This window comes from Falco naumanni, chromosome 8 (assembly GCF_017639655.2).
Source record: "Falco naumanni isolate bFalNau1 chromosome 8, bFalNau1.pat, whole genome shotgun sequence".
Lineage (NCBI taxonomy): Eukaryota > Metazoa > Chordata > Aves > Falconiformes > Falconidae > Falco > Falco naumanni.
In genome coordinates this window covers 8,878,304-8,898,705 of record NC_054061.1, presented here as the reverse complement: position 1 = coordinate 8,898,705, position 20,402 = coordinate 8,878,304, and the positions used below count along the sequence as shown (strand labels likewise).

The 20,402-nt window shown below is 43.8% G+C and overlaps 1 protein-coding gene across 1 annotated transcript in view; it reads right to left on the bottom strand.

Annotated features, from left to right (window-relative positions):
- Nucleotides 1-20,402, bottom strand: part of ITK (IL2 inducible T cell kinase) — a 33,568-nt gene that overhangs the window by 2,785 nt on the left and 10,381 nt on the right. Inside the window, exons 2-16 of the mRNA XM_040604865.1 lie at nt 17,061-17,165; nt 13,992-14,073; nt 12,421-12,549; nt 11,720-11,760; nt 10,749-10,900; nt 10,219-10,284; nt 9,976-10,030; nt 7,635-7,714; nt 6,849-6,985; nt 6,001-6,075; nt 5,125-5,296; nt 4,184-4,400; nt 3,375-3,439; nt 3,167-3,285; nt 351-508 (exon numbers count right to left, since the gene is read on the bottom strand). Of these exons, the coding sequence (XP_040460799.1) occupies nt 351-508; nt 3,167-3,285; nt 3,375-3,439; nt 4,184-4,400; nt 5,125-5,296; nt 6,001-6,075; nt 6,849-6,985; nt 7,635-7,714; nt 9,976-10,030; nt 10,219-10,284; nt 10,749-10,900; nt 11,720-11,760; nt 12,421-12,549; nt 13,992-14,073; nt 17,061-17,165 (1,653 nt within the window). The remainder of the gene's footprint in view (nt 1-350; nt 509-3,166; nt 3,286-3,374; nt 3,440-4,183; nt 4,401-5,124; nt 5,297-6,000; nt 6,076-6,848; nt 6,986-7,634; nt 7,715-9,975; nt 10,031-10,218; nt 10,285-10,748; nt 10,901-11,719; nt 11,761-12,420; nt 12,550-13,991; nt 14,074-17,060; nt 17,166-20,402) is intronic.

Sequence of the window (20,402 nt, the reverse complement as noted above, 5' to 3'; positions counted from 1 at the left end):
TTTTGCCTAGTGGATGCCAAGTACCTTGTGACGGATTGGCTGTCATTTCTACCATCGCTGTTCAAACTCAGCCCCACAGATCCGCAGCTTTGTCAGGAAGCAAACTGTTGAATTAATCTAGTTAGGTGCTTTACATAGACTTCTCAGTCAACTCACTATAGAAACAGCAACTTAAATAAAAGGCAAAGAGCCTAAGGTTTGCTTGCTAGTGCAGATGAAAGCTGCAGAGTGCTTCACCCCCAGGATTTTATGTTGTGTTGGCATGTGAAGTGTATACCTCCCTCTCCTCCTAGAAGCCAAGGGAACTGGGAAGTCTTTGGGAACTGGGGCTCTCCCATTACAATACTAACCATCTTCCAGCAGTGGCTCATGACCTCATAAATCGCCTTGGAGGCCAGCCTAGGTTTGTAGAGCCGAAATCCTGCATTGATTTCTTCCACCACTTCTGCATTGGTGCGATTCTCATAGGGGATTTTACCTTCACTGAAGACCTCCCACATCAGCACTCCTAAAGCAAACAAATCAGGAAAATTACAAAGAAGCAAACAAATCCTTGGCAGGCCCACGACCACCTTCCACCTGCTCTTCTCTGCAGCTCAACACCGATGTCTGTTACTTGGAAAAGCATTTTTACTCGGATTCTCAGTCCACATCTGAAAAACCAGGCCATAACACAGCTGTACAGTTGGAGGATGCCAGCTAGGATCTCTGCTGGGCACTGGGCTGTGTGGGAGTACCCGTCTGGTCACTGCAAGTTTGACCTCTCTGCATCTCGCTTCATGATAGCCTGGCATGACATGGATGTCTTTCCCCGTGAGTCAGAGGAAGCCTAAGCGTGTTACGTGTCAGAAAGCAGAGCAGTGTCATATGTCTTCTCACAAATCGTGAGGAAGAGAGAACGCTTGTGCACGTACTCCATCCAGATGTGTAATCTGGGAAGGAACCTGCTTTTTGTCACTGATTCAGTGTATCTATTTTTAATTCAGTTAGTCACATACAAAAGACATGCCACTGATGTTCCTGCCTGCAGTGTGTCCTACACCAGAATCTGCTTGTATTTTAGTGAGACTCAGGAGCAAGAAAGCAACATGAACTGCTCCGTTCCTGTTAGTCAGCTTAGCCTCAGTACTGGGAACTCCTTGCCTGTAAAACATCCCAGGTGGTGTATTTACTGGGGTGAATTCACATATAATGACAGTGGAATTTCAAAGGATTGCAGCGCCTTTTTCCTCTTTTCCTGAACAGGCAAATGTTTTCCTACGGTTACTCTTCAGAAGCAGAAATTGTGCTTCCCTAGCATGGTGGAAGAGAGACAGGCAAAGACAAAAAGCCTGTGGAATACATTACGGTTGGCTACTGGACCAGAGAGGCTCTGCAAATGGAGTGAATACAAGGCATCTGTGTTATTATTAGGTTTAATTTCTTTGGTCACCTAATGTGACTGACTTGGTATGTGTTCACATTGTATTAGAACAGGGAGACAGACAGAGAAGGCTGATCTGAAATATGAGTTGTGTAACTCCACAGTCAACTTGGCTAAATAACGTCTGCTTTCCAGCTTTGAATTCTTCACATAGGAAGATGCATAGATATTGCAGCTCCTCACCAATGGTATTGGCTCTACTGAGGAATAAGCAAAGCAGGTGTACTCCCCCAGCCTGCAGATTCCTGCTCTGGGAATTTCTCACACTCATTTTGTTCTCCTGGGCACAGCAGGATTTCAGGCCTGGTGGAAGAGAAGAATGGGCTGCAGAGAAGCGGAGCAGAAAGCTTCTCACAGTCATGGGACCATGACATGACAGAGGAATCCTCTTATGCAAACCCCACTGGATGGGGAGATAACAAGTCTGACAGATGTACAACACTGCTGTCTGCACATTTCACAAAGGACTGACCAATGCAAACAAATCTCACTGGCATTTTACTCAGCCCTGAAACTGGAGCGAGACAATTTCCCCAGGCTTGGCATGACTGTAAATCAAACCGAGCACCCTTTTTGGAAGCATCTGGCTCTCAGTGTACAGGCCAGTTTCTGATTTGTGAAGCAGAAGAACATCCTTACCAAAGGAGCATCTCTGCCCGTGTCACCGCCACTGTGCTGTGAGCTGTGACAGAGCTCCACTGGCACACGTTGTCCTCTGTAATTACGTAGTGAGTGCTGACAGCCTCCCCCACATGCCAGGGGACACGGAAGGAGGAATGGTGCTCTCTGAAGCATCTCCGGGTTGGGTTTGTGAAGGCAGTTGCGTGGGTCTGAGCACCCAGCTCCCACTGTGCTGCTGGTATATAAACCACCGCAGGAACGCACAACTTCAGCCACAGCAGAAGGCAGTAAAGGGTGAGCGAAGCACAGAACTCACAGGCACGGACTAGCAAAGGTTATAATCCTGCATTATTTACTGCTAGGCCCGGAGCTGAGTGGCACCCCATTGACTGTGTGCTGTGCACAGCACACTGCACCGATTCATTCTGCAGCACCGCAATTTGCATGCTAGCTGGAGATGGGCCAGATACATCAGCGTGCCAGATCAACAGGGCAGCGGATAGCCTTTGTTATCTCCAGCGCCGATGACTTTGGGGGAAAAAATATACAATGTCTTTTCTTATCTATGGAGGTCCAGAAGAGAGACCAAAGAACAGATGCAAGTCATAAAACAATGCATTGGGGAGCAGGAAACGAGGTGAGAAAATGTGAGCAGTGAAATAATATTTTCAGAACGGCATAAAGCAAATGGAATCAGCAGAGCAAACTTGGAAAGGCAGAGAGTTTGGTGCTTCCACCAGTGCCCAGGGCTGACGTGCAGAGAGATGGAGTGCCTAAATGTCTTTCCTTTCCTCTCCCTGTATAATCTTGTCAGTGACTCTCCAACCTTTTCTTGGACACGCATGCTATGTCAGCATGAAGTAGAGTTCATTATTTGGTATTATAGAGCATTGCACAGGTATAATACATTAAATGGGCAGTATTTGCAGTGTTACAAAGTATCTAGGTAGTTTACTATTCTTTCTTTCACTTAAATGATTCAGGCTTGCTTTTCTAAGCCATTATTCAGGCAAAACATCCTTGGAGCCCAGAGGATGTTGTGTTAGGAGGATCTACTTGAGCCCCCAGGTTTTCTGACCTGGTGTTTGTTGATTTTTTTCCATTCTGACAAGAGTTTCTTACCAAATGACCAAACGTCAGATTTGGTGCTATAGTTGCAGTAGGAGAAAACCTCTGGAGCAGACCACTTGACTGGAAACTTGGTACCTGTGGAGCTGGTATACTGATCATCAAGGACAATCCTGGAAAAGGAAAAGAAGGGAGCGTGCTGAGTAACCCCACCATCCCATGACAGTCCCACAAAGAGCATGTGCAGCCTCGTCAGCGTTACCTTGACATCCCAAAGTCGGACACTTTGACCACGTGGGATTCTCCCACCAGACAGTTCCGAGCGGCCTGCAAGAAAGGAAGGTGCAAAGGTCAGAGCTGAAAGACTATCACAGCCACTGAGCTGCTTTTATCCTGGCAGAGCAGATAGTGCTTAAAAAAACAGAGCATCAAAGTGACATCGTACCGTACAGAGAGGGAGAAAACCTGAGGTTCTTATGCTTTCTGTACATTTTACAGCCAGCATGTTTCTGTCACCACAAAAGCTGTTCAACCATCAGTCTGACTTGCAGGCTCTTGTTGCCCAGAAAAAGCAGAGAAAGACCCTAAAATATCCACAGCTACTCACAGTCCTTGCTCCCCTAACAAAACAGCAGCAGTGACTGATGCAGCTTGATGGAACACCATGTAATTAAAAGTATCTTATCGGCAATGCATATTTATGTGCATGTTAGAACAGGTCTTTTAGGCATCTTTGCTGATTTTAGAGATGAAGAGTGGTCAGCACCCAGGAACTGTGGGAGCTGAGGCTCTCGGGGAGCAAAAGAGAACACTCAGAAAAAGAGACAAACTTTATGTCCTCATTTCTTCTCTCCCAAACACAATTAAGGGAAATAGATTAACCAGTGCTCCAGGGGATATTTTTTTTTCCTTCTTCCTAAAGTATTGATGGTGCATCTGCAATACAGGCAGAAACTGGATCCCCTATCAACAGATAGGCAGGAGGAGTGTGAAAGCTGAAGTTAAGGAAGGGAAAAAGCACAGGGAAAAGCTCAGCTGGAGCAGAGAAAAGTCTATGTGGGACCAATGTACCAGGTCTCTGTGGATGACAGAGTTTTGTTCCAGATAAGCCATTCCTTCACACACATCTTGGCACATCCCCAGCAGGGTTTCCTTTGAAAAACTACCCCGCTGGCTCCTGAGGTAGTCAGACAAGCAGCCGTTCTCCATGAACTCAAACACCAGGCTTATGGGAGCGTTCTCAAAGCACACGCCATAAAGTTGGACTAGCTTGGGATGGGACAGCTTCCTGTAGGATAGGGAGAGAAGGAGGAAAAGAGGCTGAAATAGGCTCAGTGCCTTCTGTCCTTACAGCAGGTGTGTTATATACGGCCGCCTATGTCACCCTGCTGCACCCCTCTCTCTGCACAGGCCAGCTATGAAAGCAGAAAGAAGAAAATGTGTAGACCAAGTCTAACATCAACTAGCAGTAAGAATCATCCCATTTTGATGGTGATGGTCACCAAAAACTTTTCTGCATGGGAAATCATCCAATCAAACAAAAATAAAATCAATTTCTCTCTATTTTGAAGGGAGGGAAATGTAAAAAATACAAACAAAGTAAAAAATCCCAAAGAGAAGTATTTTCAGCTGTGGAAAGAAAAAAAAAAAAAAAAATTGCAGGTAAGGTTTTTCAATAAAATTTCCCTCAAGTTTTAAGAGATTTCTCCATCTAATTAATTTTGACAAAAGACAACCTTGGTCTCCAAAACACACCATCAATTAACCCTGCCTTCCAGGACAGCAGAGATCTGGAAGACTATAGACTTAGAAGCCCAGTAATTCACCTACACTTTGAATTGCCTTCCTTTGTAACCACCAGAGCTCACCAGTCTCTTTCTATACTATTTAGATACATAGTAGATAATTCAGGTTTAAATTCCCCAATCATATTCCTGAACATGATCACAACACCCTGGCTCAGTCGTATGAATCCTACAGGGACTGATTTTCTTGGTGAAGCTACTACTTACATCAAGACTTTAGCTTCCTCGATGAAATCCTCTTCAGACATTGCTCCTTCACGAATGGTCTTTATGGCTACTTTTGTCTTCTCCAGCAGGTAGCCAAGGTAGACCACCCCAAACTGACCACTGCCAATTTCCTGTACACAGGTGAGTTCGGAGGGGTTAATGACCAATTTTCCTGTTGATTGTAAAGGAGAAAGGGTAAGGCTCTAGCAGTAAAATGTCAAACAAAAAGCTTTTGTGGGTTAAACGCTGGGACAGGACTCAAAGTGAGACTTTCTGGCTCCCCTTCAAATTGTCTGTCTGACCTTTGGCAGCTCCTTTGCCTAATCTGTGCTGCAGGTCATGTTCAGCAGTAGGGACAACAACATTCCTTTTTTTCTCCATTTGTCTTGCCTATCCAGTTCTTCAAGGAGGATTGTTTCTACCTCGCATATGTGCACTACCGAGCACCACATGGTTTTGAGTTTCTTTGATGTCTCTAAGAGTTATAATAAAGATGATACCGGCAAAATCCTTTAGACGACAATATGCAAATGAAGGCATCTTTCAGGAGGGACTCAACTTTCATCAGGTTTTGCTATGCTCTTACTCCCTTCGCCTTTGCTCAGCATTCATTTTAGTATTTAATGTTGACTTCATTGAGACCCTGGGGTTCTCATCACCTCCCTCAAGGCACCACAGGATCATTCAGTTCATTCAGTTACCAGTGGTAATGACAAAGATGTTAATCTAGTGAATAGTGCAGTGTAAAGATCTGAAGAAGGCTATTTGTCATGGTGATAGCCACATGAATATTCATCAGTATCCACAGGGATATTCAGGATCACCCAGCTAACCAGTGAGGAGTGTGATTCCCATATAGTCATGAGAGTGCCATACCATAGCTCAGCCCGGCAGTGATCGGGGCCTTTTTTCTCCAAGAAGAGACCGCATACCTCAAACGGGTGACAAGACCTGGACAACAAAGGACAAGGTGAGTTCTAGTTATTGTCACAGTCATGGGGAGTGTGGCTGTCATTGCCCCAGGAGGCAGGCTGGGTGCTGGAAGCAGATGTATTGTACTGAGTTCTCAGCTCCACTTGAGGGCAGCTGAACCTCTACCCAGACTGAGATTTCCTGCCTGCCAGAAGGAAGCAAATTCTGAGCAGTTTCAGCTTATTTTCCATTTGTACTCTGCCAGCAAATGTGAGCTATGAGTCTGTTAACTCTGATGAAATTCCAAATGGCACCTTTTATTTGTATTTAGGGTCATTGTGAAGTCCAGGGTTTCCCTTGGTACTCCTGGACTATAGGGATGGGAGTCTTTGGTCACTGACACGTCTGGCTATGGATCTTGGCTATGTTCCTAACTTTGTGTCAAATCAAGGCACAGGGATATATCACCTCTTGGGAAGAAGGCCCTGCAGCGTAATTCAAACAGGCAGCTTGGTCTGGCAGTGGTGACATACCCCCATGGGCTCCCAGGAATGAAAGGGCTCTCTATAGTATGTCATTGCCATCTGTGCTGGTCATAGTTAGCTTTGGAAGGATGAGCAGAATGAAGATGTAATGCTGGAAGGTGGCCGTTTTCCTGCCATCCAAGTGCCAGGATAAGTGGAAGAAAAGGTGATGCCATTTAACATTTCATTAGAAGGACAGAGGCCTTGGGAACTTTCCTTTATTTAAAACAGTCACCTGGCTGCATGGTAAAAGAGCAGCTTCCCTGGGCAGCATGCGCCTTCACTCACCTCCCGCATTGTGCTGGTGGTAGTTGATGAGTTCGGGGATGCAGTCAAACACGTGCTTTTCTGCCAAGTAATAGCGCTTGGGAAAGTCAGTTGTCTCATTGATGTGATAATGCTTTATAACGGGGTTGTTATCCGTGCTGAAAAAGAGGCGGTTTTCTTTGAGGAAAAGCAGGTTGCAGCAAAAAGACAGGAATCTGGGGTATAAATGGAGGAGGAGCAAGCAAGCAAAGGGGAGAATCTTCCTTACACAGAACAAATGGGGGAGGAGCAAGGGGTGAGCAGCAGTTGCTAAGGAAAGGTGTGTGTGTACATGTATGTTCTTCCTCTCACTCATAGATGGTCTCATCTCTAGAAAGGCTGAGGTTTCCCTCTAAGTGTAGGCTGAGTGCTAAGTTTCTCTGCCTCTTCGTTCTGAAACAAAACTTTCTGCCCCATCACTGAAACCCTTTCACTTGTATCACCCATCTATCATGAATCCAGCCCAAAGTTCACGTTGATCCTACTGACACTTCAGCTGGGAAGACAATTGCATCAAAACGACAACCCCGGTGATGCCTAAGTCACTAGTCATAGGCACATCTTTCGATGCAGGGGGAAGCGGAGCCTTCGGTTCACTTTGCGAATGGCAGCTAACTCTTCTGCCTTTTTTGGAAGTGTTTTCCTCTATCATTTTCATGAGCCTTCTGCTCCCTCTTCATCATGCCAAAACAACTACGGTGATTACGCTCTCATAGAAGCCATTTCATTGATGCAATTGACACGAAAAGCTGCTGAGCTCAGCTGTACCTTAATGCTTTGGTGAAAACAGAGACTGTGTACATGCCAGGCTGCCTCGAATCTCTCACCATGAAGGCACCTTCCCTGCCCTGTAAGGGGAGCAAAGGAGAGAAAACTGGTTAGGAGCATAATGGAAAAAAAAATAATGAAGTGGGCTGGGGGCAAAGCTCTGCTCCTTTCAACTCTGTCTGCTCAGTCACGAGGATGCGCTAAACATGCAGGGAAAAACCAGAGCCACCAGCCAGCTGGCAAAGCTTGGGCTGTTCCATGCACAGCTCTGATGGCTGCCCGGTGCCTGCAGGTACACCCAGCTGGTCTCTCTTGGGTGCTATGTATTTTTAGCTCAGTTTCCTGAGGAAATGAGACTTATGCGCTTGTTCTGAGTATGTGTGGGTGTGGGTACACGAGCATGTGCCTTTCTGTCCCTCCAAGCCTTTCCTCTAGAAAATTTCGAACCCATTGATTGCCTTCAACCGTATCTGACACAACACCGGTGATAGTAATTTCACACAAGTTTAACGAAATGTGCGGCTAAGCAGAAAGTTAAACCCGTTTGAGTGCCCTCCATTGAGAGAGCAGCTACAGAATGAGAGTACAATCTATTCAACACTATACACAACAACCATATGGAAGTGTATGAAAGATAATTTACCGAGGTATCACAAATGGGAAAAGCTTGGACAAGAACTTGCCCTTTCATAAGAGCCCCAGCCATCCAGTATCTAAACATAAATGTGTAGGAAAGCAGGCTTCCTCCACTCTGGCACTCACAGAACAATTTTCCTTTCTAATTTTTCACTGTAATTGTTTTCTATGCATCTGAATGCTAAAATGTATCATAGGTCATGATCCTGCAGATACTAATGGATCAGAAGGCAGAAGAGATTTAACATCACAGTTTGGATGTAATGTACTGTGCTGACTTAAACATTACTAATAAACAATACATTTTTCTTCTGTTTGCAGATAAAGATGCTTTTCATCTGGCATCCCAAATGCCTGATTATTTCATTCCCTCCTTTGCTTTACATGGTAGATTTCCTCTGTTTTGTATGTCCTCTATCCACACCAACACTTGATGCAAACCTGATCCACCAAGCACACCCTGCCTTGGTTTCCTTCCCACCTCCTCAGCAGACTGGTTCAGTTCCAGGTGAGCACAGGCTGAGACCACCACTGCATCCCCTGCCGAGGAACTGCCGACTTCCAGTGTGCAGCTCTGCCCAGGTGGCATCAGGCCCGCGAGCTATACACTTTCCTGGGTTGTCTCTTCAACGCCTGTATGCTCAGCACCTACCATATCTGCACTATCAGTATCTAGCACAGGGGAGCTCTAAAAATGGTCTCCAGGTGCAGAAGCACCTGTATAATGCGCTGTGAGGGCTTTATGACTCCCCTCTAGCAACGTGGGCTTGCTTGCACAGGTAGGCAAGTATCGGAGACAGCATCCTGACTGAGCCACTTTGAGCTCTGTCCTTGCCCTTCCATCTCACTTGACAGCAAGCCTGGCCAAAGATCACTCATGAGCTTGGCCACATCTCCAGGAGGAAGTGTGTGAACCAAAATTCTCTGCAGCCACACGGGTGTAGTTGCCACAGAGAAGTTGCGTTGGTAGGACCAAGAGGAAAAATGCAATAACTAAACCATGTGTGGCCACATCCTGTAGGAGTTTATAGGAACTAAAATAATTTTTCAAACCACACACAAAAGCTTTTATTTCTATAAAATACTATAATTCCAAGAAAGAACACTTTATTCAGGTCTCCTGCTAGTGTAAGGCCTAGTTTAAAAACTAAGGTTGTATTTGTGTGGAAAATATGAACAAGTTTATTCTTTTTATTTTCACTGCAGTCTTCACTGGAAAACTCTGGCTCAACTGAAAAATTAAAGATGCGTGCTCACATGCACACACACATACAAAACTAAAAAAAAACCCCAAACCCATACTTTTGGCTTTCACCCAAAATGTTTGAGCAGGAGATTGGTTAGATTTTCAGAGAACTACTGGCATCCGCAGGCCTCCTGCAGAGACAGAAAAGATGAGCTAAAATCATGGTTTTCGGTCGATGCAGAGTTCTGAAACAGGGTTTTCATTAGCCCCAGTTCCTGGCTGTGTTTGACCAAAGAAGGATGGCACACCCCCCTGCCCACGCTCAGCTGCTGCGGAGGTAAGGGGGGGTTGCTAGTGGTCCTTTCTCTTGCATCGCACACCAAGAACAGCCAAGGACAGCCTCACAGCAGGAACCCTGGGTTCAGCTCTCTTCTACACAAAGCAGCCCTCGCCGCCTTCTCCTCATTTGCATTAATTAATAATTAATTATGATTGCCCATCGACCCCGCACTAGTTTACCTCATCCTTGAGGAGTGTTTCTGCTTTGCTTCTGCTGATGTTCTTATTGTACCATCTGAAAACATCAAAAGAGTCCAAGTCAGCATTTCTAGGCTAGTAAAATTTCTGCTGAAAAGCTTCCGAATTGAGTGAACCCAGCGCTAGCGGCAGCATGTTATGTGGGATAGGGACATTTGAGGCTTTTAGCTTCTAAAACAAACACAGGGCAATTAAGGGTACAAGAAAAACATAGGCACAACTTACTCATATATTTGCAGATTCTCGGGTGATTTTTCCACCAGGTAGCTACTTGGCACGTAGCCTTCATGCCTGTGAAAATGCGACACAGCATGAGTGCACTAGACAGACAGGATTTTCTCTGCATCTGTGGGAGTCAGCCCTGAAAGATTTGCCTGCTCTTTGCATGCTAGAAATGCTGGTTGTTATGTATTTAGTAGGGTTACTGGAGAAGGAAACAACCGATTGCACCTCGAAGCTTGGAGAGTTTCACAATTTTCACAATTTTTTCCCCGCGTGTGTATGACAGCAAATATCAGCCTAAGCTAAGGACTGTTTATTTTTTCTAAATACACTTTCAGATCCTTTTCTTCAGCTGCCTGAATACAAGCAACACCAAAAGGAAGAAAGCTACTGTGAATAACCTTCCATCACTTTTTTCCTGTATATCAGAGGATGCTTGACAAAAGTTGTGCAAGAGGCCAGCATATATGTTCATGGAAGAACAAACTGGATTTAGAAAGGATCTGTAAATTGGCTGTTGGAGAGAGACTTACCCATTCTTATCTTGAATTAGCCACCAATGTTCCTCAGAGCTGTCAATCACATAATATTCCTCGTTATATTGTAACGTCAGCTCCTGTGGATTCTGGGCTTCATAGTCATATATGGCTATGACTAAGGCTTCCTTTGGGTCTAGCAACAATTTCTGCACAAATTAGGCAAAAGACTCATCATATTCACGTTCACATTTGCATTCAAATTCATAAAAAACAATGGCATGCTCTCTAAAATGGTATTTCCCTGGTAGCAGCAGTGTTCTCTGGGTTCAAAAGCCTCAAAGCCAGGGAAGCACGTCAGAGCATCTAGTGGGGTATGGTGGCAACATGAGAATTTTTAGCACTTTCAGACAACTAATTTCATACAAAAATTTCAGTTGCGCAGAAAACAGTTATCTACTCCTTCTTAGGGCAGGATTACCTCTGTCTGATCCGTTCTTCACAGATGCTTCCTAAAGTCCTCTTAAAAGCCTCCAGTGATAAAATCTCCATGGCTGCCTGAGAGGCACTTGCCTCCAGTAAGGCACCCAGCCCTAACCAGCCACCCTGCTTCTCCCTTCTTATTAAATAAGCCAATGACATTTTATTCCATCCACAAGTGGTTTCGGGAAAATCACTTCTCTGTTCCTCTTCACAGCAGTATTTCTCATATCACTCCTACTTCCCCACTTACCCTTTCTATAGATTAAAAAAAATGCAGTTGAAGCTTCACTCACCATTGGGAAGCTATTTGTGAAACCAAGCTCCCTGTGCAGGACTGAACCTAACTCTAGTGGGGTACTGCTAGTTTATAGCTTATAATAAATTATGGAAAATTTAAGAGAAAAGTCCAGAGAATGTTATCTGAGGTGATATTCTACATGACTGCACCACGGTGAACCTCAATGAGGACCTATTCACCACCCACTGCTCGTTAAACACAGAGGACAGGGCACTAAGGCTGGCTTAGCGTGCCCCACGGCACTCACCCAGTTATCTTCAGGAGTGGGAGGAAGAGGCTTCTTCGAGGCTAAAATGAGATCAAGAAAAATAATTTGAAGTAGATCTGAACAAAACCAGGGGAGAAACTATCCAGGTAATGAACTGATAAAAGTGATACAAGCGCAGTGAACAGCAAACCTTGGTCTGTTAGAGCAAGGCGTGCCAAGAGCCTGCACCTACGCAGCGACTCCGCCATGCAGCGTGGGTTTGAAACGGGTACAGATTATTTCAGGAATCACCCCGATACAAGGTAAAAGTGTCTCGGGTGAAGAATGATTGACTAGCATGCTTTTGGAGGAGGCAAAGTAAAGATTACGCTTGGCCATTGAAACCACAGAGGAAATACAATTAGGACAAAATAGGACACACAGGGTTGAATGCATATATCTTAATAAAGCTGTTATTATGGCTTATTGACTGACCACAGCTGATCAAGTTCTTAGTTCTCCATCTCATTCCAAAGACACCTCTAAGCATCATACAGAGGAAGATGTTAATTCAAAACAAAGAATGCCATATGCAATAAAAGATAAGCCAGAATATCCCAAGAAGACAGCAGCATATCTCCTGACAGAAATGGAAAAGCAACACAATATTCTTTGATGTTCTGTACATGACAGATTCAATCTTTTACTTCTGTGAGGAATAAATATTTTAAAGATCAGGATGGTCTTAACAAATCCCATACCATTTTTGGTGGGGTCATACTCCACACAGCCAGCTGCCATCTTCTCTGTCTGAGCACAGCATCTCCACTTGCCATCTATCCAAAAATCTGGATGGCACTTTGAAACCAAATTGTTGTTGCTTCTGATTTCTGGAAAATATTAGGGGAAGAAAAAGAAGGGGGAAAACGAATTTATTTGCATTCACATCAGCTCTGAAAGTTGTCTGGAACTGAATGGAAATAATCTGCACTTTAAAGAAGCTTCTTAATCTTGTCAAACCAAGCTTTGGTGAATATTATCAGCCTCCTCCATTAATGTTTTCCTTTCTCCTGAAAGGAGTGAATGCCACCATCGATGTGGAGATCGATGTGGAGGAATAGCCTTCCTGCTGGTGATGGAGCCCCTACCTCTACTGTGGGAGAAGAGAATCCTGCCAAGGTGACTTTCTCTTTAAACTGATAAACACCAAAAGCACAGAAGAAAGGTCTCATAAAAAGAAATAAAACCTGGCAGGCCATATACTCTCCTAAGAGAGACTACAGCTCTACTATATAAATAAATAAATAAATAAATATGTGTAGGACATGGACACGTGCTGCTTTGGCTTGGTGTTCAGAAGGAGCTGTACAAGCTGGCATTCACCAGCGCTAAATATTGTTTGCACATGTAAATACCAGTCTTGAATGTCTGCACGAGTGATTAAAGGTCCTTGTCTCTGAAGCTCAGACTCTATCTGTAATAATAATTTTCCTAAAAAGAATAAAAATTGTCTGCTGGCCTGTTTCAAAATTTTCAAATTTTGTTTTCAAAACTATTCAAGTTGTCCAAGACAGGGGACAGTCTGAAAATGTTGAATGAGAAAAGGTGATAAAGGAGAAGCTGGGAGCGGGTGCACTCCAGAAGTTTAATATCTCCCTGCAAGAGTAAGTGCATGAACTTAATCATATCTCCACCAGGCACAACATTTTCGGAGTGAAAAATACAGTAGCTTGTGTTATAAACCAGGAAGTTACGACAGAATTTTCATGTAACTAAGTAACACCTTCCTCAGTCAAGCATTATGCTTTGTTTCTGCCTGCGGTGGTTAGTTATTGTGCCTTCACTTCAGAACCATTGCAGTGAACCACAGCACAATTCAGGTTGTGAACAGGAAATGAAAGCTACCCACAAAAAATGTTTCTTAATAATCATGAGTCTCTAAGGTTGTTATGTAAAGAAAAGAAATCTATTAATAAGGACTGGAAAACCTTCTATGCAGAAAAGATTGATTTCTTTAACAAAAATTAGCCACAGAAAAATCCTCATCTCTTCCTGAATAAGAAACCTCAAATTACAGTAACATATTAACAGTTTATCCTAGAAAGAGGCAAATAAAGTATTCCATGTCCAAATTTTCCACTGCTGCTGAAAACACACCCACCAAATTTACAAGCATTTTGATTTTATAGCCTCATTCCCCCTTAGCACTTTGCATATGCTCCGATATAGGACATTGACCCCTCTTGCAGGTTTTCTCTGCATTATAGTTTGTGAGAACGCTGGTCTGGGATAAGTAACTTCAACAATTAGGTGGGCATAGGGGTTTTATTACCTTCCTTCAGCGTAAAGACCCATCTCTGCCGGCTCTCACGGTTGGGTGCAAACACGTAGAGTATGTAGTTATCGTGGACGATCTGCAGAGGAGGGTAAAGAAGGGATCCAGCCATTAGAAGCAATCCCAGATATGCTGGGCACAACGGAGTCACTGAAGGAAAGAGGCGGCAGCCCTCACACCAACAGTTACATCAAAACGATGACGTGGGGAAGTGGAGTAACAGAAGCATCACTTAACCTCATTGCCTTTTGGTTATTTAAAATGGAGCAGAAATCCTGATCAAGAAAGGATTCCAGTCAAGCAGTGTTTTAGATCAATTTTATGGTGTTTAGAAATACCTGTGAAATCAATGGAGACGCAGCAGTTTTGGTCTGCAGAGGATTCAGCCCATTACTTGCTGCCTACAGTTTGTCCTTCTAAAGCATCTCTGGGGAAATGGCATCTGTTTCTCAGCAGTTTCTTGTAAGATACCTTCACTTCAGATCTAAGAGCCAAATTTAACTTTTCTCATGTAAGTATAAATCTCAAGCAACTCCCTGGAGATTATTTGGATTACAAGTATTCTTCAAAGTTTTTAATAGCTTTCAGTAGGATTATAAAGGGGAAATAAGAAACTGGAGCAGATGAACAATGAGCAATCAAGATGCTGTTTTCATCAGCTTAGCTCTAATGATGACCAAATGAGGGAAGAGAAATACAGAACATTTCTGAAGTTTCAGACTAGAGAGTAAAATCATCATGAGAACTGAAATGACTCAGAAATCAAAGCGCATGAGTACATTTGGGCCTAAAATGTGATGTAACATATAATCTGTATTTCTTTTCCAGTATTTATCTCAACAATTTACTTCCAAATGGGACCTGGTCTCTTTGATGTGCAGATGCTTTGAAAAACTTTGACCGCTGGCTTTAGACAGAGGTTTCTATAGGAGAGCAGCTGGTTTTTACAGTTTCTCCAGGGGTGCAGATGAGGCAATGTTGATTATTGTTTAAAGAACAGGAAACATTTGCTATCTCTTGGCCTGAAGCCCTTGCAGGCACACGCAGGCAGCCGTGTGACTCAGTTGCTTTGCATGCTATGGAGAGATAAATTATAACCTCTTTTACAGAAAATAGAAATAGGGGAGGAATGATTCCCGCTTATTTAAAGCCACTCTTATTGATATTATTGTTATGTGTCTATAATGTTTGGACAAACTGAGGCAGATTTTGAAATGTGCATTAAGCAGATCTCCAAAAGACACAGCCATGAGCCTGCACAACTGCACAAAATCACTCATTTCATGCCTCTCTGCAAAGGGCTCACTTGCCAGATAAGCCACACAAAAACAAAAAGCCACTGGTGGTTCCCCAGATTTAAGCTGGGTGCAGCCAAGATATTTCAACCCCACCCCCCACCCCCAGAAAATGTAATTTTACAAAATACCACAAAACTGACTGTGGGATAAAATTCAAATGTGCTACAAGCAGGATCAATTACCCCGAGCTCAGCGGAGCACTGTCCATCATGACTGTCCACTGTTACCATCCCACCAGTACTGGCCACTACCTTCACTTTATTTTGCTATTGCTACAAGCATTGGAGATATGGAGATATCTGAAAATTCTGACAGGAGCCAAACAGATCTGAGCATTTGTTCCTTCTCTAGCTCATATTTACTCACGTTAAGAGCAGTTGAGATTCCCCTGTCCAGCTTCCCCCCAGCCAGGCAGCTCCTACCCAGCCCCAGTTAAGAGCTTTCCTGTTGGGCTGCTCATCGAGAGCCCTTGGCAATGCACGACGGCATCTGCTGCTGCTCCCAGATGCCCATAAACACGGCTGCAACGCTCTGATCATCTGGTTTCTCGAGTGCTCATCACGCACCAACACAGCAACAGTTCGTAATATTCCAGGACAATTTTTATGATCCTGGCTGGGGACCACCCCAAGCTGGAGGGAGCATTTCCTGACCCAACCTAGTTTGGGAAATTATTTCCTCTCCCTTCGTATATCTCTGCAAGGCAACATGTTCCAGGGCTCAGACTGCAGCATGGTGGATATGTGCTTTTACTGTTCCAATGAAGATTTAGAGAAAACTCTACAAGCTACTTCATGATTTATCAGAATGACAGTACCAAGCCAAGCCTGGTACTGGTTTTGAGATAACAAGAATGGGAGGGTGGGAAGAAAAAGAAAGAAATCTTGCTTTATGGTTGTCTTTTTTCTTTTTATGAAGTTATCTATCTTTTTAAACAATTTTGTGTATGTGGTCACAATCATTAACGTTTATCTGCAAATCTGAGCCCAGATAATTCATAATTAAAGCCATCTGTGAACAGAGATGGCCCTGTATTTGCTGAAGTCCATACACCATAATTAGTAGGAGAAATACTGTCAGCAATATGATAAAATTCTGATAAATGGCAGCATAGAGAATAACATAATAAACGGGAAATTTGTGTTGCAATAACTGAGCAAATATTCTGTGGCATTTATGTTTACATGCCAATGTAAATGTATCCCATATGTATCAGTAATTAACACTAGACAATGTGTTCCTCATCCTAGAGCTAGCACTGTCCGCCTCTTGGTGGTTAAGCAATCTCATCCCTAGAAGCCCCCCCCCTCCCCTGGCCTGCAGCGGGGCCCCTGGTGCATCACACTCACCAGCTCCTGGTGCAAGGGCCACAGGACGGGCTCAGTTTCAGCACCATGCAGAAAATTGTGTACATTTGTAAAAAAGGTAAATTGGCTAAAACCCTGGGTAGATTCCCCCAGCGAAAGACGGGCATTCCCTGACCATGAGTTAGTGGGACAGCTGAATATTCTGTTAAACAAGGGATGGGATTAGAAGATCTAATGATCCTTTCCAATTTAAAACCAATGAGTGGAAGAGTTTATGGATCTTGTAGTAACACTCAGTCTCTGACTCCCCAGTTCATTGCAAACCTGGCTCTCTTTTTTTCTTCCTTTGTTGTTATTCGCCTTGATGTTGTGTACAATGATGACCGCACTGTGAGGGAGAATTTTATTGAAATGGAAAATTAAGTGATATCTCTATCAGTATGGCCTGCAGACAGACTCACCTGGAAAGGATATTTATACTGACAGGGAATGATGATGTCACTTTTCACGATTTCCACACATTTAATCCTGGAAAGTTCCACAGAACCCTTCAAAGTCCTTTTTTTCTAAAAGAGAAAAGCACTTGGTTAATGCTAATGACTGTGGATTAAGTGAATAATTAGACAAGACTGTTGTGTCCAAGGGAGATTTAATTTGAATGGAGTAGAAGCAAATTAACTGATAATGTGAGACATTTAAAATGATAAGGAATCATTCTCATATCTGGCACTGCTATATGGGTTGCACAAACACACACATATATGCACGTACATATATTTCAACTCAGCACATGGATTCTTAGCGAACCAGTCAAAACCTCTGGTTGAAATTCAGGTTTTACTTTTTTCTTCCATGTTCTTTTATGAATAATAGAATGTTCTTTTAACCAAAAAGAACTCTTTTCATCAAACGTTCAATTTACTAACACCCCAGTTTCACACTGAAAAGCTATAAAAGAATAAATATTTTCTTCAATTACTGAGAATTTCAGAACTATCCATTTTATCTAAAATGTAACTTTTTTACTGCGCCTATTTTCCAAGAAACAAAACACTTCTCTGTTTTTGTTCTGTCTGGGGTTTTAGCTAAGAAAAAATAACAGGAAATTTTGAAATAAATAATACCTTCAAAAATATCCTGACCAGTTTTTGGTTTCTGGCAGCCTCTTCTGTGTTATTATTCATCATATACCAGATACCTAGATGTCCTTGTTTTGGCTTTTCTCCTCAGTAGCTGGTACAATGCTGTGTTTTGAATTTAGCATGAAAATAATATTGATAACACACTGATGTTTTTAGTTGTTGCTGGGTAATGTTTATACTAAGTCAAGGACTTTTCAATTTCTTCTTTTCTTTCTGCCAGCCAGAGGGATGGAGTGGCACAGGAGACTGGGAGGGGACACAGCCAGGACAGGTGACCCGAACTGGCCCAAGGGATATTCCACACCAGAGAACATGATGCTGAGTATAGGAACTGGGGGGTCTGGCTGGGCATCGCTCAGCGGGTAGTGCGCCACTGTGTTGTGCATCACTTGGCTTTTTTCACTTTTGGATTTTATACCTCTTCTCCCTCTGATTACAATGATTATTATTGATTATCATAATGTAATATTTTAATTATTAAATTCTTCTTATCTCAACTGATGAGTTTTACCTTTTTCCCAAAACTCTTCCCCATCCCTTTGGGAGGCAGGGGGAGTGAGCAAGCAGCTGCGTGGTACTCAGTTGATGGCTGGGGTTAAACCACGCCACTAGATAACAGTACGGGCAGTTAGGAAAGGGTAAGAAAAGAACAGATATTCAAGCATCCTAGCTACCTCGGCATACTCGATTTCCCCCTGAATCTTTGCCCCATAGCTCCTTGACAAGTGGCACTGAGCTTCTGCAGGAGCAGGATGAGAGGGATGCGGGCACGCGGCGGATGGGAGCTGAGCTGAGGCTTGGTATCTGGTGCAGGCTTCGGAGAGATTCACTACAAATGCATTTGCTCTTCGGAGGCAAACTGGTTTCCTGTTTTGATTCACTTTCAGTAGGAATTAAACACTAGCTGTCTCCCAGCCCAGCTTTGTGACAAGGTGGCGGAAATGGGTGAGATTTAAGAACTCCAAAAACACTGCAAAAGCTTCTGTTTTTCAAACACAGGCGACTGTCAAGGGGAGAGAGCGTGAACTTTGGTGACTGAGCCGTACTTGCCACAGGTTATCAGAGATACAGTAAGACTTCAGCAACACTCGCCCTCCCTTGGACCCCCAGCGCAACCCTTTGAGTCCTTCACCCTCCAGATCCTCTTGCCCCTTGCTCCCTATGTCACCATGACCCTGCAGCTCTGCCCTGCTGGCAGTGGTTGTCCCCACTGCTGTGCCAACCCTCCCTGCTGCTCCCTTGCTCCTTTCATTACTAAATATAGCCTAAAACAGGGAAGCAGCTGATGCCACTGGAGATGGGGTGAAGTTTGCCACAGTGTACTGTCAAGCAGCCCCAAAACTGAGAGACCCCAGGGCTCCTCAGACCTCATTCTTGCACAAACGGGCTGGGTATTTTGCCTTTGTATACTCGGACTTGAGGACAAAGAGGGAAATGACTACTGTGTGGTCTCACATTGCTTTTGCTGGACTTTGCTGTTGTATTGGGTTTTTGTATTTGCATTTGCTTGCAGTTTAACCAGTGCCTCTGGGTTTGCTCCCAGGAATGTCTCCTGTCAACAACATCTCCTATGTAGCTCTGTGGGGTGGAGTGGGATTTTTCATATCAGTAAACCCAAGGCCATAAAGCACCCCGAAATGTAAATACCAATTAACTATCAAGAGTATTCCCAAGCATTAAAAGCCTTACTGCACCCTATTTTCACCATCTATTTTCTTTCATTCCTGTCAATTCACTTCTTTCTTCCAGCTTTGTCTCTTCTCCACAACATCCTCTATCATTTGTTCTGCCCCTGGGACTTCTACCCTTTTGATGAGACGTAAAGCCATTTATTTCCTATAAAACCCTTCAATTTTGCTAGAATTGAACCCTCCTTCATCTTACTCCTTTGAAGTCCCAGGGCTTAACCACATGTACTTCTCCTCTGAGGCTTTAGGAAGCGATGCTGTGCCAGCCAGTCACGCTATGCTTTTTCACTGCAGACTAGTTTTAGTTGATACCTTTCTGGATTCTACTGAAAGACAGGGTCCAGCCTCCCCAAGGAGCTTTCTGCAGTCACCTTTCAGCTCTCATCACCTACTGTGCTCTTTTTAATCACACAATTTGGCAATGGAACCTCCTCATAATCTCATGTTGCAGTGCAATGTCAGGGTGCATCTCACAGCCACTGCAGTGCCGCAGATCCTCAGCAGATGGGACTTGGTTGATAGAAAACAATTACAGTCCTCTAGCAGCACAAACAACTGGAATTACCACTCACAAACCCGGCATTACCCAGAAACTGGGCTGGAAACTAAACATATCCCTGATTTTGTGATGCTTGACTGCACTTTAATCCAACAAAAGCAACTGGGCCATTTGGAAGGGAGTGGAGAGGAAAAGCCTCTTAAAAATGGTCTCCAAAAAGCCTCGGAGACTTGTTCCTAAAAGGGCGAGACAAAACTTGCTGACAGATCTTCATTTGTTTTCAGTCTGCCTGGAGTATAATTAAGTAGATGTTTTAGCTGGTCGGTCAGAAAAAACAGCAGTGGTCTTACTGTGAAATGTGTGTAGAAAGATAACCGAGGCACACCGCCGCCTCACGAGAAGTACAGTGTGCTGCAGATTGTCTGTCCTGCTCGATTCCTTTTGGTCCGTTACTTGCAATATGGCAATTCTGGG